The 22,476-nt window shown below is 40.4% G+C and overlaps 3 protein-coding genes across 4 annotated transcripts; 1 reads left to right on the forward strand and 2 right to left on the reverse strand.

The window, feature by feature from the left end:
* Positions 1-920: 920 nt before the first annotated feature.
* On the reverse strand, positions 921-8,005 carry LOC146305668 (uncharacterized). Its single transcript, XM_084713125.1, has 18 exons — positions 7,977-8,005; positions 7,839-7,894; positions 6,909-6,998; positions 6,686-6,810; positions 6,453-6,596; positions 6,017-6,067; positions 5,719-5,892; positions 5,525-5,621; positions 5,216-5,433; positions 4,295-4,448; positions 3,936-4,162; positions 3,743-3,860; positions 3,190-3,407; positions 2,441-2,558; positions 2,190-2,359; positions 2,009-2,106; positions 1,798-1,929; positions 921-999 (listed from the first exon to the last, which is right to left on the reverse strand). The coding sequence occupies exons 1-18, from the start codon at positions 8,003-8,005 to the stop codon at positions 921-923; spliced, it is 2,298 nt and encodes a 765-aa protein (XP_084569251.1).
* Positions 8,006-10,152: 2,147 nt separating this feature from the next.
* sst5 (somatostatin 5) lies at positions 10,153-11,027 on the forward strand. Its single transcript, XM_084712414.1, has 2 exons — positions 10,153-10,522; positions 10,660-11,027. The coding sequence occupies exons 1-2, from the start codon at positions 10,394-10,396 to the stop codon at positions 10,855-10,857; spliced, it is 327 nt and encodes a 108-aa protein (XP_084568540.1). The 5' UTR covers positions 10,153-10,393; the 3' UTR covers positions 10,858-11,027.
* A 304-nt stretch (positions 11,028-11,331) lies between these two features.
* trip6 (thyroid hormone receptor interactor 6) lies at positions 11,332-22,350 on the reverse strand. Of its 2 annotated transcripts, XM_084712433.1 has the most exons (11): positions 22,233-22,350; positions 21,700-21,746; positions 17,938-18,163; positions 16,973-17,076; positions 16,719-16,832; positions 15,874-16,461; positions 14,871-14,967; positions 14,602-14,771; positions 14,257-14,435; positions 14,039-14,159; positions 11,332-13,438 (listed from the first exon to the last, which is right to left on the reverse strand). In XM_084712433.1, the coding sequence occupies exons 3-11, from the start codon at positions 18,152-18,154 to the stop codon at positions 13,307-13,309; spliced, it is 1,722 nt and encodes a 573-aa protein (XP_084568559.1). In that variant the 5' UTR covers positions 18,155-18,163; positions 21,700-21,746; positions 22,233-22,350; the 3' UTR covers positions 11,332-13,306. The 2 variants fall into 2 exon arrangements, with proteins under 2 accessions (XP_084568559.1, XP_084568558.1); XM_084712432.1 differs by lacking the exons at positions 17,938-18,163; positions 21,700-21,746; positions 22,233-22,350 and having other exon boundaries at positions 14,871-14,964; positions 16,973-17,540.
* Between the last annotated feature and the right edge of the window lie 126 nt (positions 22,351-22,476).

Raw genomic sequence — 22,476 nt, forward strand, 5'->3', positions numbered from 1 at the left:
GTGTTGACAGTGTCTAAAGCTAGCCCAACTGCTAGCAAACTACACTTGCTAACCAACACAAGCTAGAGTGAACTACTTCCTTGGTATATTTCCTGGCCAAACTGGCAGCATGTGGTGGTGTCTGCTGCACCTGCTTTTAAATCATTTATTCACAGACCAACCAGAGGCACTACAGACACATGTGTGGCTCATCAGCAATCAGACGCAGCTCTGACTCAGTGGATATTCTTTCACCTCAGACATTTGACTTAACAGCAGGAAAAGTACAGGTGCAGAAAATCACATTAATAACGGCTCCGTCCCATTTAGGCGTCACAGTGACGCAGCACATTTAATGCTGCAGCCCTTAAACAAGGACACCAAAATTGACTGCATCAGAGTTATTTTAAGTTTGTATTTTAATTTGTTTTTGATGTTGTTTCTAATTTTTGTTTTCAATGCAGTTTAGTTTCAGTTAGTTTCCAGAGTGGGTTTGCTCATTTCAGTTTAGTTTTTACTGTTTATTTGTTACTTTCAATAATAGTTTTAGGAGGTTTATTTCAATTACAATATGGAGGGTTAGTTTTTAGTTTTAGTTAACTATAGTAACCTTGGACTGCAGACATCAATATTTTTATAGTTTTAATTTAACCTTTCTTTTAACTTTGAAATACATTAAGGTAGAGACCTCATTTACAATGTGACTTAACACAAAAATAATCAAAAGCTCCTAAACACAAAGAAACACGAATAAGAAACCTAGATAAAAGTGCTGAGCAACAACATAAGTAAAACATTTATAATAAATAAAAATAAAAATAAATATTTTAACACAATCACAAGTGGATTACAGTGAACACTGACGAGAATATACTGAAGATAATTTACAACAAAGACCTAAAAAAAAAAAAGTAAAATAAAATAGCATTCATTTATTTAATTCACAGGTCACGTATGCAGATATCCATGTGCAGATCATCAGGAGCAGCGGCACGGAGACAAGCATCCATGTGATCCACACTGAAAGTCCAGAAAAGATGAGACAATAGGGTAAACATCTAGTTACATCAACTTATATGACAGTAAAATATTTATATTATCTTTGACATAATTAATTCTCATAATACAGTATGACCTACCCAGTTCAGTGTACTAGCTAATCCAAATCGATTACTTCTACACAAAAGCTGGTTGACGTCCCTCTGTTAAATCTCTCCCCAAAGAGGAGGTCAACTATAACTGGTGTTACTTGTATTATTTTCAGTTTTCACATTATAATTATTATATTATTATTGTTCCTACATGTTGTTTTGTCTCTTTTACAAATAAAAAACTGAAATGAGTTGAAAAAGTTAATTAATGCAGCCATAAAAGTTGTAAAGATAGTCTTTTTTTTTCTTTTCTGATAACTGCATCACTGCATAACTCTTAAATGTTCAAGCAAGTTTGATATTTTTGATTATTATATTCAAAGATATTTCAGCACTTTCTTTCAAACAAAACAGAAGCAGCTCTGTGTAGGAGTGCATTTAGTCATACGCCATACTTCTTGTCCTGCTTTCAATAATCTTAAGCTCGCTCTGGCCCGCATTATTTCACAAGGTCGTAAAGCTTTTGATTGCGCTGGCTGTCTGCCCCGAGAAACACTCTGCTTATATAATCTGTTTATTTTTAGAAACTCTGAATTTCACATTTTAGAAAGTTCCATACCTTACCATACTGTGTTGGGACTCTGATCAAAGCAGATTGAGGTATTAATGTTAATAATGATTCAAATTCATACTTGCAGTTTCAAATACAAGTTTCAGTTTTGCTCACGCACCTGTTTTTGCAGCTTCCTTGCGTATGTGTTTCACTGGACTGGGTGAAAGTTCCAGAGAGGTGTTGAAAGGGTGTTGGACAGTAAGAGTACTGGTATCGTTTGCTGGGTATCGACACTGAATCGTCAGCCTAAAACAAAACAAAACTGACATCAACACCATCATCTGTTATAAAGAAAGGGCCGAGCTCAGAATGTATGTTTTCTCACCTGTACGGAGAATCTCTGTGTATGACAGGATCTTCTACAGGCAGAAAATTCTGACGGTAACTGATCTGGTTTTCATAAACGAAGACGTTTCCCTCAGTCTGAGGAAATATGAGGATATCAGAGAAGAGGCCGGAGAGCGTATTTTCTGTGTGAATAATTTCATATAATTAAAGTATCTCACGGTGACAGTTGTCCCACAGGAGTCCAGGCTGAAGCTGAACAGGGCTCTGGCGCTGTCTGTCTCCATGGGAACACAGCTGGGGTCCAATAGGGTGGTTCGGTTCGGTTGAGTGGGCGGGATGGTGTGGGTGGTGTCAACTACAGCCACCATCCTCCCTTCTGGCAAACATGCTGTCAAGAGAAACCCTGTGAATGTCAACATTATTATAAACTAAAACCATTTTTTTTATTGTGCTTCAGTTTGTTGTGTACCAAGTAGCTCTCTGACAGGAAAGGAGCAGTTATAGACGAGACTGTCCTTCACTTGCAGAGACTCTGCATCCACAACGGACACTTCCACTCCAGAGACAAGACCCTGCAGTGTCAGCTCCTACAGGGGAGAAATGAGGTTGGCGGAAGGGAACAAATCATCACAGCAGTGATATGATGGAGTGACAAGCCCAAACACCGTTGATCTTCTCTTATAAGCACTGGGCTTGTTTTACCAAAGGATCCAAATCCTGTCTTTGCATTAAAGGAAGGGGATTTTCTCAAGTGGGATTCTAGAGGTTTCTTATCTATAGTCAGTAAGTTAACGACTGACACGTATTTTAGCCACCCAGAAAAAACATCAATATCAGTTTAATTGTACGCTATATTTAGAATATTTTAACTGCTTTACTTTTCGGTCAGACTGCCTTTTCTGATGGGAAACTGCTGTTATAAAAGAGGTAATTTACTGAATTACACTCACAGATGGTATCAGATTCAGTAAGATGGAGATTAAGTAAGTAAAAAAACTAATTAACTGACAATGAAAAATTACCACAGAACACTACATGACCACAAGATAAACTGTGAAATCATCCTAAACTTTATGCTAATGTCAAGCAGCATCTAAATTGACTGTGATAAATTAAGAACAATAGACAAACGGGTTGGAATATTTGAAAGAAAATCACTTAATTATCCACTAAAAGGAAGTGTAAATCTTAAGTTAAAAAAACACTCTGATTGATCACCTCATAGTTTATTCCTGGGCTGCTGAAGGGGATCTCCACACTTAAGTAGCTGTCCTCTGCCTCCACCACAAACCCACCCATCTCCACCAGGTCCCAGTCCAGCTTGCGGGCTCCCAGGAAGAGCTCCCACTGCAGCTCAGCCTGCTGGGCCCCGTGGTGCAGCAGCACGAGCAGGCTGCTGTCGGTGCACTTCCCCTCCAGCTTAGGGGAGGTCGGAGCTGCACCAGGACAGATGGGGAATCATCAGGGGTACTTGTTAGTGAGGCTGAGATTCAGGTTTTAAGAGGAGAGTTTAACATTTTTCATCTATTAATGTATAGAAATCTGTATCACACAGCTGCACAGTATAACCCCAAAATCTTACAGCTGTTTTGTAGCTCTGCCCTTCATACCTGTTTACCAAAAAAAAAGCATCATATTGCCATTTTCTAAATCATACTGGAGGTCCTATCTAGAACCAGAGTTTGGTTTGTCCATTCTGGGCTACTGTAGAAACACAGCAGCTCAACATGGCGGATCTGTATCAAGGTGAAAACATACTCTAAGTACTCACCTTTGTATTCAACACTTTGCTCTACAGTATCTTGATGATAAAACACCTCTCCAGTGGGTATAATGTTCAGAGTGAAAGTGAAAGAGAGGCTGTACGTCTCATAGCCACCACCTATATGCTGGGATTAGACAGCAGCTTGTTTCAGATACTTTTAAAACTTGTACACATAATAAAACTACTCCGTTAATCTCACCTCTGGGATTATTTTTGGGTGTGACAGTGGGAGACAGAGCTGGTATGAGTGGCTGCCATTAGAGTGGGAGAGCTTGGACACACTGAGTTCTGTGTCACTTTGTGTTTGGTGGCTCTGAGACCAGGTTAAAAGGTCACCGCCACCTTCGACCGTCACCTTCTGCAGGGAAACATCAGCTGCAAAGACGCCTACAGTGATGGAGAACAATCCTTCAGATGAGACAGTGTCTGTGGAGAGAGACAGAGATCAACACACAGGAAACTTAAAGTCTGTTTTTGTGTGTAACTTTGAAAGTATTCTGTGAAATGTTGGACAGATAAATAAATAAATAAGTTTAACAAGGCTTCAGAAAGCCTTACTGTTGGTGAAGACTGGGGTTTGTGGGATGAGAGGAGTCTTCAGGAGTCTGAAGGAGCGATGCTGTGTGAGAGGCCAGCGCTCGTCCTCCCACTGTCTCATGAAGAGCAGATCCACTGACATGGACTGACTGTACTGTCCCCTCACAACTCCACTCTGCAAGAATCACAGCAGTCACACTGAAGTCACTCAAACAAACCACTGCAAACTCCTTTAGAAACTGAGTTTACAAAGTGCTTTGACAGAAAAAAGCAAAATACCCCAGGATACCCCAGAGGCAAAATAACAACTGAAGGCCAAACAGGAGCAAGAAAATTTCAGCTATGTAGCTAAGGGTCCAAGGAGCGCAGTACAGTGAGTATGTTTTAGTCTACTTAAATGAGCATGAGAGAGGGTGACTGGCAGAGTAATTACAGTTTATGGCGGCACAGAGTGACGGCAAATGCGTGCTGAGTGGAGGAAAAGGTGAGTAGGGAAACTGTCAGTTTGACAGAATGTGTAAAGCGACAGTGATGTAAATGGGTAGTTTAGGTTTGTCGGTGAATAAAAGCCGCAGTTTCTCAGCTGTGGGAACAGCGTCGCTATGACGATCAGCTCTTGCCTACGCTCAGACAGTACTACAGTACAGTGGAGTACAGTCGAGTTGAGCTGTTTTAATCAAATATTGTCATAATAATGTATACCGGGACATGTTATGTATATCTGATAACGCTTTCCAAAATTACAGAATATCTGTATCAGTCCCAAAAATCCAGTGTCAGTCAGACTCTAGTTCTAAAAACCCCACAATTTTCTGCAACAAAAATGTTATTCTTCTTTTTCATCCATGAAATCATCCTGTTATCCCTCATCATGTTTATCCAATGTAAGGCAGAAACGTCCAGGGTTGGACAGTTGTCCTATACTAGAGCTTATTTATATACCTTAGTGTGTCCACCGTGGGTTCCTAAAGGAATCCTGACCTCCACTCTTTCCTCCTTCAGACTGATCTTGAATCCTCTCTCTTTAGTTTCAGACTCAGTCAGAGTCTGTCCGTTTACTCCGACCATCAGGCCTCTGTCCCTGAACTGACCGTGGACTAACGGAGACAGAACATGAGGGACAGTCCACAGCAGGTCAGACCCATCTGCCGTCGCCTCATCTGCGGGTGAGAAAGGGAAGGGGAAAGATGCATTTAAGACTGGCATTTTATAGTATAATCAAACAATGTAATACTGATGAGGCGTACGAACTGAGAGCGCAGGCAACAGTGGTTTCCACAGCCAGGAAGTTTCTCTGCAGTCGGTACAGGACTGTCGCTCTGACGATCTCTAAATCCACTCCATTCTCCTGGGAAAAAAACAGAAACACCCACACAGCAGCTAAACTAAATAACTGTCAGATGCAGGCTCAGTAATCCCCAGTAAACAACATGGTCTCTGAGTACCTTGACAGAATACGAGAGGGGGGAGGAGTGGGGACAGCGGAGGGCGAGGCGTGAGTCACGTAGCGAGATGTGGTAGCCCAGAGCAGCAGCCTCGGTCAGGGACAAGAGCCTCGCCTCCTCTGGCTGCTGGTCGTCTCTGTGGAGCATCACAGCCAAGTCTGCCTCATCAGCTACCTGCTCAGTGACAAAGAATCAACTGATTCGACTTGAGTATCATTTATGAACCACAACACAACAACAGAAGGCAACTCTTGCAACTCCTCTTACTTTAGAAATTCTGCATTGTCAATAAACTAACCTGCTTCTCATTGTTGGATGTAATGGGCAGAATTGGCTGCTGGACGGACACCTAGAGAGGAAAAGACAAGTCCTCATATATCTTCACAAGTTGCCCAAATGCTTCTCTCAGCTCCAGCAAGCGTTTGGAAATTATGTTTGAGGATCGTTACAGTGTATCTGACTCCTGATCAGAAATCAATGCACTCCCTTTTCAATATTCAGTACATTCCCTTTTGAAATTTGACCTAAAGGTTCCCAACGTCTTCTTGTAAGTGTTTTACATAACTGTGTTTTATTTTATATTTTCATTATCAATTGGCAAGTTTTAATTGCTCTTTTATTTACTAATTGTGTTATTGCCTTTTCTGTGTTAGTCTAGATCTTTGTTGTTGTTTTTTCTTTGTTTTTGTAATTGTCTCGATGTGACGATATAATTATGCAGGTTAGTAAGTCACCTCCATGTAGTTTTCCTCACAGACGATCTCTCTGGTGCTCCGCTGCCCCTGCAGGGAGCAGTGGAGCTGGAGGGGATAAACCTCCACCTTCCCATCCGCCTGCAGGTTCACAAACCTCAGACGCAGCTGATACTCTGCGCCTCTCTGCAGGGGAGACACACGGGTGTGGTGTGTTGTTGGGAAAACAGTCCTGCAACATATCAAAACACAAAAACTGGAGAAAAGGAATCTACCTTGGTGTGGACATGACAGGCCAGGAAGGAGGCACGAAACACCAGGTCTCCAACGCCATTGATAAGGACGGTGTAACCACAGAGTGTGGCCTCCTGATCGGTCAACAGGTGGACTCCATACTGGTCTGTGGTTTACAGTAAAACACCATCGAATCATACGTCATTTCCACATGATAAGAACTTCTCAGGAACACATTTTCTCAAAGAGGGTAAAGAAACATACCTTCAAAGTCAAAACGCATCATACGGCCAAGGAAGCTGGATTTGACAGAAAGCCAAAAGTGTCGTTCAAGACATTTGGTCTGAAAAGTTCCTGAAAAGAAAGGTCACAGCTGTTAACGAAACAAGTGTATATGTTTATAAATGCATTAAACTGGAAGGAGTCCTCAACAAAAGGAGGAATAGAATATTTTAAATTTTATCTAATTATTTGGATGTTGGAACAACAAGGGGAGAAATAGGGTTGACTGTTTTGACTCAAAATATTAGGGTTAGGTATTAACAGATTACATGTCATTGTGTTTACATAATCGGATTACAAAAAACTAAATACAATCAGCCCAGATTATAAATCATTTTTATTATGGCTTCAAAATATATCATCTTAAAATAATGAAACTTTTTGTCAAATGCTCGATTAACTCATGAAAAGCATATCTGAAATATGGAAGTCCATGGTCTAATGTGCATTTATTGTCGTGGTCTTTGACATGAAAAAGTTTGGGATCCCCGTCCTACATATAGATATGGTCAAAAAGAACATTTTATCAGACATGTCTGCTCTTATAAAGTAATTTAATGTAAGGGAGCAATAAAGTAACAGCAGCAAACAGTATTTGTCACAGTATATCTCATTCTACACTGCACCATATTAACCTGTATATAATTTCAGACAGGAGCTCTCTAACAGCACAGTATTTCCCCTGTGGCAGGATATTTAATAGTCCTCCCATACAAAACTCTGTACATGGAGAGGTAATATACTATATTGAAATAAAAGCATTTTATTGTCGAGACTAAAGTAATATCCACTCCTTGTATAGAAGCCCCCAGAGTCTCCTGAAGGACCCCCTGGAGTTGACTGGTCTTTACTCATATCTGGGTGATGTTATAAAACAGGTATTTTTAGACATTATGGTAGGACTGGTCTCACCTGTAGGCAGTGGACTGGTGACACAGGAAGGTGAGGAGGCGAGCAGCAACACCACACTGAAAACAAACACACGAATAAATAAATCTTTGCATGAAGCTACAGTTAAACCAAGCTTTTACCTTTCACTTTGAAACTCACCCACACAAAGTAAGGGAACATATCCTCATATTTCAAGAGACTTATTTGATGACTATGTGTCGATTTGAACACTGTCAGACGTGTTTACCTGCAGAGAGGTCGCCATTTTGACCGAATCACCTGAGAAGCTAATTAGCACAAACCTCCGGTTTCTTGGCCTTTATTTTTAAAAACACCAACGATTAATAGCTCATAACTAATAGTAAGTTAAGCAAAAAAAAAAAAACTTAGAATGATATTTCATAAGGCATTTAGTTCAAATGGCTATGAATGAAAGCGTGATCTTACAGCAACACCCAGTGGACAGAGTAGGCTACAGTCGTTAGAAGCGGTGCTCGGTTCAAACGTTTTAGCCAAAAAGCTGACTTTAGATTAAAATGTATGCTAGGCTGCTCTTTGTCTGTTGTTATGTTATTTGTCAGTTGTCATATAGTAACAAGCTGCGTCTGCCATCATACTGTATGCAATAAATGACCAGATATTACAGGCAGGCAGCCTTCGAAAATTTGTCTACATGGGAACCCTTGATTTGTGAGACTCTCGCGATATTTCTACGAGTTGTTTATTTATGTGCACTAATAATATTGTATAAGTAAACAACGCAGTAGTTAAGATCTGGTTTGGTTAAAATGGAGAAAACATCTAGTTAAAGGTAGATAAATGTCATAATCTTGGTTAAAATTATGACTCTCGCGAGATCTTCACGACTCTGGGGTTCCTCTCTAGATTCGAGCCTTGAAAAGTGATACAGTTATAAACATGCTGTGGCGACTGTGTAGCATTTCTGTAACCTACAGGCAGTGGTGGAATCTAACTACTATTTTGATGTACAAGTACAGTAATAGTATTAGTAATAGTATTTACATGTCAGGCTACTTTCTCATTCCTCTCCACCACATTCTGGAGGGATGTGAGCTACTTTTTCTTTAACTCCACTATCATCAACAAATACAATATCATTTATTATTATAGTTCAAGTATGAAATTAAAACCAGCCGCATTAAAGAAATGTGCACATTATTGCATCAATAATTAGAATTCAGTCATATAATATATATAATTCTGAATTGGGCCATTGTGCATGATGAAAACTTTTGTATTTGTTACTTTTGTTTGCTAATATTTTTGTACTTTTAGTTTTTGTAAGAAGTACTTTTACTTTAATCTCCAGACTTTTAGGTTGATTTTAAATGATCAGACGAATGTCTTATTGTTGGTTTAAATACAGGGTTTCATCGAGATATAGAATGAAGTACTGAAATTAACAACAGTATAAAGAATCCTATAGAGTTATGTGCCAATCAGCAGGAAGAATCTCTGCTTGTTAATTAATCCTGACGAACTGCTGACACATTGGTACTATTTTATCTCGTGTAGCAGCAGGTGTGGAGGCAGTAGAGGTGTGATCTGTGTGATCATCACACTGTTGGACTCCCTGTCCTTCGTCCAGGGCGGCACAGCTGGACGCCTGCAAGTCACGACATCCTCACTGCTCCGAAAATGTTACTTAAAGTCAAGTCGTGTCATGATTAAAGACTGAGTAATCAGACTTATCAAAGGGAGTCCTGTGGTGGGAGAAAGGTCAACGGTTCTCAACCTGAGGATGCAGGAATGGTGGGACAAATGTGGAGCAAAATGAAGGTTTAATGAATCAGACCAAAGTGTGAATGAGAAATAAACAAGAGCGCTTTCACTCTCACAGTAGTACAATTAATTAATTAATTAATTAATTAATTCCTATATGTTGAGGTAGAGCACCCCTCCCAACCTCGACTGTAATTATGTCCCTGTTTGTGTCCAGACTGCAAACACTTACATCAAGTGTTTTGTTTGCAGTCTGACATTTAAATGTTTATTATCCTCTGACTCAAAGTGACGGACTGGTCACCAGCATCCAGGGAGCCTCATTAACATTTGAGTCACATTGTGTCATTAGCAACCCTGCACAGCATGCAGGCCTCATGTTGAGAGCAGGACACCAGCAAAGTTGCTGCAGCTAATAATCACCGACAGAACAAAGTCATATGTTACCATTAATTAATTAAAAATAATCGTTGTGTTTTCACATTAAAAAGTTATTGCAGCAAGCGCACTACTCAGCGCAAAAAGTCAGATGTTTTGTTTTGGACATCATGGTTAATTATGACCTTATTCTGTGCAGTGACACAACCTCCACTGCACACCTCCCCATTCCAATCTTCTCCACCAATCACATCCTTTCATTAGCTTGAGGATGAGGAGGATTTGAAGATGAAGAGGCCTATTTATCAGCTCAACACACCCTACACAGATAAGTGACTTTCAGACTCGTTGGAGTTTGTTATATTTGGAGCTTTTGCACATCATCAGTGTTTTTGGAAAGAGAATCGGGGATTATAAGAGTTGGATTCTTGCGTTTCTTCCTGTTTAAAGTGGAGATGTTTTACTGTCAGGTGCAGGTTCTTCTGGTGGTTTTGTTTTCCTCTGTGCTGCTGGTGCAGGTCAGCGGTGCTCCACGCAGAGACATGCTGACAGAATCACTGAGGGCAGACCTCGCAAATGACAAGGTGAGTTGCTCATGTGTCTGATATTCCAAAGAATTAAATGGTTGAAATGAAGGAAAAGCCTATCAGGAGTTGAGATGTGATCTGGGGAACAACTTAAAGTGTGCAAGTGGTGTCTGAGGTGTCCTGTCCTCCTCTAGGATCTTGCTCATTTGCTCTTGCTGAAGTTTGTGTCTGAACTGATGGCAGCGAGAGGAGACGAGATGCTCCCCGAGCCCGAGGAGGAAGAGGAGGTGGGAGTCAGGGAGGAGGTGATGCGACGACACCTTCCCCTTTCCCAAAGAGAGCGTAAGGCAGGCTGCCGCAACTTCTTCTGGAAGACGTTCACCTCGTGTTAACACAAGACCAGAGCTGATCAGGCTGGAGTATTTTTGTTTTTATCTGCACTTTGTAAGGAGAAGTTCATATGTTGCAAGACGCCAAATGTACAGGTGTTTTGGCTATATTCTTGAGAGGGATATTAGGAATGTAGAAAGTGTGTAAAATAAAATTTTGTGATTTAAAAGGGTATGTTTGTCATGTAGTATCCTGATTTCACTCTTTTTTGTGTGTCTTAGACATAAGCCTTGTTTCCACCCAAAAGAACCCAGTATTTTTATCGCCAGTCATCTTTCCTCTGTAACTTAAAGTCAATTTAACTTTATATAGCACCATATCATTAAGTCATCTCAGGACACTAAAAAAAAAAAAAAGAGTAAAAAATAGTAAAAAGAGTGGCTGAAATACAACAGATCAAACTAAAATTGCATGCGATGTATAAAATTGATGAAGTGCCTGTTTATGTTGTGCATAAAAAGTGACAAACACACTGATGGGCTTGTTGACATTTTAATAATCAATTATGTTACTACAACATGTATTAGGAGAAAATCCACTCGTGTTCACAGGCTCTTCCATTAATGTACCTAACTGCCATTTCTACTTGAACAGCCTTCTTCCTCTCAGTGTGAATTCATCCGCAGACAGACGTCTGCTGCAGTACCGCACACTTTGATCTACGAGCTCCAATTCACAGCATTTCAACCTGAACACACATCAAGGAGGATAAATGGTAACAGAAACAAAATGAAGTGATTCAAAGAGTATGACACAAGAGATGGCATGGGTCAGGACCCTAACGTGATGATAAAAAGCAGATTAATGCTAATACGGTATATATATATATACACATCATGAGATAAATTAACAAGAGATGAAATATGAACTGTTTTTCTGTCATGAAGAAAACAAAAAGCAGAATTCACAGACAAACCTAGTTTTTTTTAAAAAAAAACAGGATTATTATGAAACTGAATGACATCCTTGAGGTAAGGCTTTCAAATGTCTAGCCCTTTAAGTTACACAAGTACAAAAATCAGGACGGAGAGACAAGAGGTTAAACACAATCATAACAAATACTGTGGCTCCAAAGTTTCAGAGAACGACAACTTGGCCCACACGAGTGCAAGGATGAACAAACATCAAATCCGCAGGTGAAGAGTTGTATTGCAAAATCACAATCAATTTTTTAGGGGGGCAACAATAAATCACAATAAAACCCACTTTTATTTTGTCGAATGTAAAAAATAAGCAGTATAGTTTACCAAATATTCTTTTAAACAGAGTATGTTCTCAGTTTCACACTTTTCTCCTTATGACACATGTACAGACTCTTCACATGGGGCTCGAGCTTCACACGATAGGATGCTTACAAGCCACATTAAGTGACCAACACCCTGTTTTCCAAAGAGAGAAGAAAGCATTTGACTTCATTGCACCATCACCTTCAATGTAACAGTCAAGTATCAACCAACAACAAATGTTAAACAAAAACAAAAACAAAGGAAGATTGTGTATTGTAGACATTCAAAAAATGTTATTCTGGATGATTAAAAACATGGCAAAAATCCTGTCGCGCGCTTTCGTTTAATAACTAAACAACATGAGATTGTAACGTTTGAGTGCTGAGATGTAGGAGAGATTTGTTCTAGCATTTAACGAAATTCTAAAGAAAAAGAAACACCTGGGTTGTAATGTTAACTACACATTCCTTTCGTCTACATTTCTCGCGCTATGAGGCTACTTCTCTGCAAAGATTCACTGCACTAAAGGCTACATGCTTCCCAAAAACAGTTGGCATCAGTTTCACTATCAAACCAAACCAGCCCGTTATGTACAGTCACAGTTGTTGAATTATGTGCTTTTTATATGCTTGTTTTGAGGCAGTTTTGCATGCTGATGTTTAGTGTTTTACAAATGTACAGGTCCCATCGTTTAGACAGATTCATTATTATCATTTATGCAGCTTCTCTGTAACAACCCCCCCCCCCCCCATTTTCAGGTTTAAATCTATGATATCTTTCCATACGTTCATCGTCCTTGACAGTGATAATTAATGTGCAAGCTAATAGTTGAGCAGTACCGGTGTGAATACATGGTGAGTGGAGCCCAAGCTGCCTGCAGGTCAGGCCACTGTCGAACACTGAACTAAACATGACATATGGGGCAGCTGTGTACCAAAAAAAAGAAAGAAAGAAAACGTAGTAAGAGTTCTGAATGCACCATCAGACCTCCGTTTCTCATTTTAAATCAGTAACAGCAACAGAAAATGTTCCCCTGAAGATGAGATTGCAGCTGGACACCAACAGAGGGAGCTATAACAACATTTATGTCCAGTCATAGTCAGAGCAACCAAGAAAGAAAAAAGAAAGAAAAAGGAGCCCATGACTCGATAATGTGTAATATGTCGACCGTTTGTGGATTTGTGAGAGCGAGAGGGCCTGAAAATGTGGAGTGGACACAAGTTTGTTAGCAGTCAGTGGAGATTTTGGCTGAAAGGTCCTGGATGCGGTGAGCGCTGCAGCTCTTACACAAGATGTGGCCGTCCAGCGGGTAACAGCCTCGACCCTCGCCTTCAGAAGACAGCAGGAGACCACATTCCTGATGAACACGGACAGACACTGCAGTCAGTTCAACTTAACACTCTCACACGGACTCATCCCGTAAATGCATGTAGACAGATAAATACCAAACTAGTGCAGCTCTACTTTTAAATGTCTGCTTCAATTCTCTCACTTATGCACACATCGCTATATTATTTTATTGTTGCTGTGGTACAGTGTGGAACAAGACAACTTTTTAACTCAAATTTTCATTGAACATCACTGTACTAACAGGAGTTTTTAATATTTCCAACCACCAGAGGGCAACACTCTACTTTGTTAAACAGTAGGATTTGATAGAAGATGCTACTAGATGTGATGTACATGTTAACCAAGTTTTGCAATAGTAGTTAATAAATAATTATGAAGTTTATTTTACAAATGTTGGCCCATTAAACTGTGCATTAACAGACCAAAATATCTCATTTAACCTGTTAAAACTCTTAAAGCTTTTAGAAAAAAAGACTCAGTCCTTAGACATTAAAATTTAACTCTTCTTAAACATTATACTTTATCTCAAACATCAAATGAGAAGTTTTAAATCAACAGGTGCTGCTGTTTCTGGTATTTTGTGTTATCTAATCCCGTGTGGACTCACCTCACAGATGTAACAGTTAACATGGAAGCTGCGGTCCAGAGCTACAATCCTGACTGTCTCCTCCTGACCCTGTTCAGGCATGATGGGCTCACCGCAAACTGAACAGCGAGGAGCGTACTTCCTGTCAGCGAGAGCAAGCAGCGGGACTCACAGTTAGCGGACACGCATCAGGGAAAACGTCACACAACAGCAAGCATGGTGTTTGGCTGTCTTCTTACCTGTGGAAGTCATCTATGCAGTGTATCTGAGAGGTTGCGTCCACGGTGAAGGGCACCCCGTCCAAGCAGCAGTTACAAACCACACATGTGAAACAGCGAGGATGGTAAGCCTTCCCCATCGCCCGCAGGATCCGGTCCAGGATGGGCTTGGAGCACTTTGAACAGCGCTCTAATGTGCTCTGACAAGAAAAGTACAAACAGGTGGACGGATCAGAGCAGGAAGGAAAGAACGGTGCTGCAGACACAAACAGAAAATAAACACCCTACCCGCCAAAATTTAGACCACAAAAAACTCATAAATGGGAAAAAATTAGGTCTTTGTCGTACAATTGTCTCTTTACTCACAATGTAACAGCTCTCACAGTAACTCTTCTTGTCGAGGGCGTAGAAGGGTTGCCCTCGGAGACGGGCGTGGCAGGTGATGCATGTGAAACACTCCACATGGAACACCTGCTCCATGGCGATGCACCCGCTGCCATCGCCGACCACGTTGTCGCCACACCGAGCACAGCGGCCTGAGAGTCAAAACGTCATATATTTGTTTTATTTTAAACGGCAGAATGCAGGATCTGTTGTGCTCTACGTCATTAGTGTACAATGAGTAACAGCTGTACCAAAGTAGTCCTCTGAAGGTGGGTGGTTCATATCATACACCAACTTCTTGGTGAGTCGTTCCAACTCTTCCTCAGGCCTGGTTGTTGACATGCCCTGCTGGAAGAAAAAAGAGAACATATGAGTCACATGTGTTCCTTTGTTAAACCAAATGACCAGAACTTATCCTTTCATTTCATTTTTATTATGTATTTGTTTTTTTAATGTAATTATTTTTTGAATATTTACGTGACTGCTTGTGTTTTTTTACATGTAATATTTGAAATGTCCGACTTCTTCTTTTCAATGAAAACAGAATTTTTTTTAGAAAAGATTTTGTTTAGATTTCTCAGTTGAAGGTATTGAAAAACCTATTTGGTACAGGTACCAAAACTCAGGTACCAAACTGGCCCCTTTGTCCAAAAAATTCTTCATATTATATTTGTGAGTACACTTTTTAGTAAAGCTTCTACAAGGAACTTTCATATATTGTTGATTTTGGTGGCACCTGTGGACAAAGCTGGAGTTTTACCACCGTAATCACATCAATAAAATTATCTAAAGAAAAATCTGGTCTCTTTAAACTGGCTAACATACTACTTACTGTAACTTTGCCTGGGAAAATGTAAAAATAGGACTGTTTCAACCGACTTCAAGGAGAATCTGAATTGGTGGCAGGCATTAAGAATCACTGTTTAGAAATCAGGCCTGCACAATTAATTAAAATTTTATTGAAATTCCTGAAAGAAAAAAACAAACAAACAAAAAAAATAGTGATTTTAACAAGTTTCTCAATCAAAATTTGAATAATGCTGTAAAAATGATCATTACCTCGAATCATATTGCAATTTGAGTTCAAATAATCACAATTAGATATTTTTTCAAAATGATTCAGCCCTAATAGAAACAGTAGGTCATATAGAAGCATAGGTATTAAAGAGAGATTGTTTCCTTGTAGTAGCTTTAAGTGTTCCAATATAATCCACAGTTTTTAAAACAGGCTACAGACATACATACGTGTCCTACCTTGCTGGATTGATAAGCAGGACTCTGTGCAGTCCTGTCTGACCCTGTTTGATTATTTTCCATCACTCGTTTGGGCAGTGGAACCTGGTTAACTCTTCCTGCAGATCCTGAGCCGCTCCCCTTGTACCCCACCTCAGAGTGCATCTCCTGAGCCTGATGCGGAGGGTACCAGCCCTGCGGACTTGTCTGAGTCTGGGGAGGGGGGCGTGACACGTGCTGGCGTGGAGGAGGCGGGGTGTAGGCCTGTTCGGCCTGTCTCCCCGTCTGAGAGTAGGTGACGGGTTGCGCCGTCTTGACCTGGACGCTGAACCGGGGCCCGGTGGGGGTCGAGGCCGTGGTGTAGGAGGCCGGGACGGGCTGAGGGTAGGGCTTAGGGGTGGAGGAGGAGGAGTAGTAGTCCTGCTGGTGGGAGGTGGAGTACTGAGGTGACGGGTGCTCGCTGGGGTAGGGGGGCGCTGGGTGGTATTGGCTCTGGGGATGAGGGGGGTAACCCATGGATGGCCGAGCCTGAGGAGGGGCTGTGCTCTGGTGTGCAGGCTTGTAATGATCCCCTGAGAGGTATTTGTTGTAAGGCACGTTGTCGTACAGCTGGAGGGAGAAAATAATGTATTACTATTCTATGCTTTTATTAATTCACTCATATTCTTTTGTTTTTAATTCTTGTGTTTTTGTTTGATTATTTTAATCAATCGAATAATCCCAGAATTTAATCTCTCTGTGAAGCACTGCAAGTACTGACAGCAGAATCTGAAAAGTGGCTATAAAATGAAAAGGAAAATGTCTGTGTATATGCAATTTCTCAACAAAATACTTTCATTTAGTTTCAGTAAAGAGTATCGCCTTACTTGTGTGCTGGAGTCCTGTGGGTGGCTGTCCAGATCAGCGAGCATACTGGTGAGAGAGTCAATATCAGCATCAATCTTGGAGTGATAGGTCGCTGGCTTCTCAGGACCTCGGTGCTAACAACAGAACAACACAAGAAACTTGTCAGCATAAAGAGGGAGGAAGATGACAGCTTCGAGACTTCATTAAAGCTTGAGGTCCAACTAAAATATGAGGTTTTTTTTATTTTCAGCAAAGCTGTACAAAATGCACCCACCATCAGTTCATAGCTGTCCATGTGAGGGCTCCAGTTGCGGTCTTCTTTGGGAGCATGGGGAGGGGAGTAATAATGATCGCCAGACGAATGATGCATGGACCCACCTTCAGATTACAGAACAGATGTAAATAACCAAATTTCCAAGACAATCCTGAATATCTTTTACGTGGACTAAATTATTTTAAAAGGTCTTCTCTCCAAGTTTGACCTGGGAAAAAAAACAAAACAAAAACCCACAGCCTACTCAAAGGCTTCTCGAGGTTCCCAAGGCCATCATAAACAGTCAATATTATTTAGTTTACCATTAAACGATTGTTGGGCCTTTATTCTGAAAGGGGTCAGTGCTGTGTTCATTCGTTTTTAATATTAACCTGTAACTTTATTCACTCGTGTCTTGCATACATGCCATTTATATTGTTCTTCTACCGTTACTGCTACTATCGTTGCAACCGGTATCTGTTATGCATGACATACTGTAAAACTTGAGTTTTGAACCCTGTCAACAAAAATAATTAGCCCACAATTACTAGCCGTGCGCTCTACACAGCTCCCTTCTGATGAGGGCTGCACAATTAGCCACAATATGGCCAAGTGCAATATCCAAATCACAGAACCAGAACCACACCACCAAAAATGTGTGAAAACCAGCATTATAATGAAGTACTGTAGTGCTGCAAAGATGAGCTGACCTACAAATCTTATTCTTCAGATTTATTGCGTGTCCGTGCAATTTTGTCAACTGTTCAGTGCTAGTAAATAGATGCAGTAATAAGGAACAGTAAATGTAATGTATGTCCTTTTTGGATAAGGTAGAATAAATCCTACTATATTTTATTTCAAAGATGTGAAAGCTATAGTGCAGGTTTTTATGACCTTTATTATTGCTTTCATAACAAACAGGTCTTCTGCATGTTTTGAATGACCATCACTGACTCCACTACATGAGTAGTGGTCTTCTTTCTTACCTGTAGGTCCAGTAGCCATGTACCTATTGGCCATCCCCCCTCCTCCACCTCCTCCTCCTCCGTTCTGGTCATAGGGGCCATATTTTGGCCGGAAGTCGGACATGCCCTTCTTGTTGGGGGCTCGGTAGATCGCTGACCCAGCAGAGTGGGACATCTGGGGGACGGCTCGCTCTGGGCTGTCCAGAGTCCTCGGTGGAAGCCAGGTGGGACCGGACATGGCAGGCTTCTGAGATCAAAATGAGAAAGGAAAATGTGACAACGTGCATTTGGATTTGTTGCTCTCTGAACGTGAGTCAGTGCCTCACAATATTGACTTTGCTCTGCCTCATATCAGATGAGTCAGTAGGCATGATTAATATTTTCAGCTTTTAGGCATAATTTGCATGAGCACAACTGTGACTGTTGTGTGTATTTTATGTAATATGTAACCAATGGAAACTAAGGGATGCCTCAGACTTTGTTTCCTATGGCAACAGGGACACACATACTGAACAATAGGCCTCTAGTCGAGGGGCAGGAAGAGAGCAGCCATTCTGAAAGGCGCGGGGATTTCCAGCCGGCTCGCACATTGCCCTGAAACGTGTGCGAGTGTATGTTTGTGTGTTTGTGCACTTCGAGACAAACACTCATGGAAAAAAGCTCTCCAGCACACTCACACACAAGCTCGTACACAGATATGCAAACAGGTGCAAATCAGTGGTTATCTGCCACAATGGTCATTGTCTTTGGGTGTTTACACACTGGTATCATTGATTTCCAAATGAAGCGGGGACAAAAACGGGACAGGAAATGTTGTGTAATGATATGTGTCTGTATCCACATCAGCACCTGGCTCATAACAATATATTATGTGTTCTCAGTGGGATAAATAACAACACTGCAGCTCACAGCTGAGCCCACAAAGTGCTGACTTGCACCTGAGGGCCTTCATTAAGATACACATCTTTAAGGAAACATATCATTAAAAAAACACTGATATATATTAGTGGTAGACCAATATGGGTTTTTCGATGGCCGATGCTGATATTTAGAGAGCAGGAAGACCAATGGCTGATATCAAAACAAATACAAGTCATGTATAAATCCATTGTTCCAGGCACATTATGACCCAATATACATAGTTATCTTAGCCAGTAACATGTTGATGATGAAGATTACGATGACTGAGTCTACATTTACAGCAGGATGCATGAGAGTTATATAGGACTCAAAACTAACTTTTTCACCAAAACTCTCAAAATGCCAGATAATTGGCCCTATGGTTGATTAATTGGACTAAAGAATAAAAAAAACACATAAGTAAAATAGAATCCTTGTAGAAAAGAAGCAAAGAAATTAGGGTTTATGTGTTAGTGCTTATTAGCATTTTAACTTTCTAACTAAGCTTGGAAATTTTGTGCATTTTCCTTAACCAATAGTTGAACATGTTAACAGCATTAAAGTCTTTTCTCAGTTTAGGTTTCATTTAAAATTCTGACAGCACATTAGTTATGTGAAACCTTAAAATGATCCGTGTGTAAGATTTAGTGGCATCTAGTGGTGATCGTGCAGATTGCAAACACCTCATGTCAACCTCTCCTTCTAAACATATACGAGAACCTACGATGGCTGCCAAACGTGCAAAACCCAAAAGGCTTTATCTAGAGTCAATGTTTGGTTTGTCTGTTCTGGGCTACTGTAGAAACATGGCAGTGCAACATGGCCATGACTCCATGGAGGAAGATCCACACCCAAACAGCTGCTCGTCTGCCTGTCCAATTTCAACAAATGGCTCTGCCAGGCAAAAAAAAAAAAAGTGAAATTGGGTGCAAATAAGGCAGACCAAACCAAGTCTTGAATGAGCTCTGAAGACACTGTGCACAAAACATACATTACTGGTTAATAAATTTTTTAATCAGTTAAACAACAAATATTGCTCTTAAAAGCATAGTGGAGTGATCAATTCTCAGACTCTGTGCACAAAAGCTGGAAGCTTCAGCATGTACTGTTATAACCTTTTTAGAAAGCCACCATGTGACTGACACAATGTCTGAATGGATTGCAAACATGAGGACGAGACAAAGCAAATCTGTATTGTCAGAGCGGAGAAATTAATAGCCCACTCAGACTGATTGTATGTGGGTCGTGTGGTTGTCATAAGTCCTTGTTGGTAAGAGGATTACAATGATGGATGAGAGGATGATGTAGACATACAGAAATACAATGCCTGGTTTGTTTTTGACTTTCAGTCTTTTATTATTTATATTTGTGGGGTTGTTATAGTTACCATGCAATGTCAGCATGGACTTGACTGACATTACACAGTGACCACATGGAGGAAAAAGTGACCACCGCCTCCACAGTCGACCTGATTTAAGCCTCTGTCTGAATCCGGATGAGCACACACTCAAATCCGCGGATGGCTGGGCCAGAGAATTAATCTCCGCGGGTTTATCACTCGCTGTGTTTTAAAGCCAATTGTTTTGGTTTGTATGTGATTTACAGCACAAAGCTAATGCATCTGTCTATTTATTGGCTCGGCTGGACTTCTCACTGAATGCAAAGCAGGCATAGCAGTTCCTGAAATGTCAAAGTTGATGACAGTCACAAGAGTCAAGCACACAGGAATGAACAAACATGACATCCAGCGTTTTTAAATTTCAAAATAAAACGTCTCTACTGTTTCAGCCACAGAGAAAAGACAGTATAGCTACACATGTGCACATTTTTCTTTTTGTGTTTTGTATTAATTAGGGCTGCAACTAATGATTATTTTATAATCGATTAATTGGTCAGTTATTTTCTCGATTGATGGATTAATAGTCGTTTGACTAAAAAATGTCAGAAAATTGTGAAAACGGAGACGTCCTAAAATGTCTTGTTTTGCCCACAACCCAAAAAAATTCAATTTACTGTCACAGATGAGTAAAGAAACCAGAAAATATTCATATTTAAGAAGTAGGAATCAGAGAATTTTGACTTTTTTCTTAAAAAAAATATTCAAGTTGATTAATTGATTATCAAAATGGTTGCAAATGAGTTTGATAATTAATAATTGATTAATAAAGTAATTGCTGCAGCTCTAGTATCATTAATTATTAAAAATATCAGTGAACATTGGCCAAAATATCAACATGGGATTTATTTTCTCTCTCTACTATCGACACAAGTATTTTAACTTTTCCTGTCTTTTTTTAATCTATATTTCATCCATGATTGACAATGTTTACATATATTCTGTACAGCAATTATATAATTCACGGTACTGGCTGCTATTCTCACCTTACACGCTTGTCCATGTGAATATGTAGCAATTACTTATTTAAGGCTTTTATTTTGAAGGCAGCAGGTTTAGGTTAGCTTACGTGTTTCAGGTTTGACACAATGTAGCTTATTGTAGTCGTGTCTAGAAGGGAACCTTTGGTTTGCTAAATTCTCGCGAGATTTGAAGAGGTTGTTTCTTTACTCTGCGTCTTGTATTAACATATAGTTTTATAATGTGGAAATGTTGAGGTTAAAATCAGGGTATGTTTATGGACAGAAAACACCTCGGTAGGGTTACGGAAAGATCACGGTTTGAGTTAAAACGCCCACTCTCGCGAGATCTTTCGCGGGACTGGAGATCCCTTCTAGACACGACCTTCATGTAGCGATTTGTGCTAGTTGAATTTAACAAAATAGGAAGGCAACGTGACTTATTACAATACGGGTTAGGAAATAGGATAAAAAATATTAGCACACGGTATATACAGTTAACATTATCAATATATTAGCATGTCCTACCTTTTACAGTACCTTTACAGTGACTCTCCTCTTCGCTTCAGTCTCATCTACAAATCAAGAACAAGATAAAATAGGTAAAACAGAACAAACACAGCACATTAAAGACACATCGGCGAGATATTCTTGTTTTTAACGGGAACGTTAGCTCCACACAGCAACATTTACGTCTGTTTCCTATGAATAGAGAGACTAAGTGTCCAGCTGTTCGTCCAAATCTGTCCTCTGTGCGTCACATATGAGTAAAACACACCACTTCAGTAATATAAGAGCCCATAATGACGGGTAATTAGCAATACTTAACTTTAATAACAGGCTTGTTTACTTGTTTGCTCGCCTGTTTTGAACTCGAGCAAAGCTCGTGCCTTGCCTCCAGGCTAACTTCAACACAACCGAGGAGGAAACAATGAAATAACCGACACGTACCGCCTGAAACGAGCCACACAGATACAATCTACACTTCCGTTTAAACGTTCACGGCTCAGTGAAAGTTACCACGACATAACTTTCTTTTAGCTTTAGCGTCGTTAACCTACTTTGTGAAGGATCCTGAGGCCTGTAGCAGCAGCAGCAGCAGCAGAGAGACAGAGCAGCTCCTCACTGCATTCCCACTGCGTGACGTAGCTGCTGCCACTGTGTGTGTGTGTGTGTGTGGAGCGAGGTGGGGGGTCTGTGTCTGTCACACACATTTTTAAAAGTACAAATATAAAACTCGACCACACTATAAATACTATTAAGATTTTACTCAAAATATGTCATATTTCCAACCAACCATAAATG

Source organism: Lutjanus erythropterus, chromosome 23 (genome assembly GCF_056507025.1).
Source record: "Lutjanus erythropterus isolate fLutEry1 chromosome 23, fLutEry1.hap2, whole genome shotgun sequence".
Lineage (NCBI taxonomy): Eukaryota > Metazoa > Chordata > Actinopteri > Lutjaniformes > Lutjanidae > Lutjanus > Lutjanus erythropterus.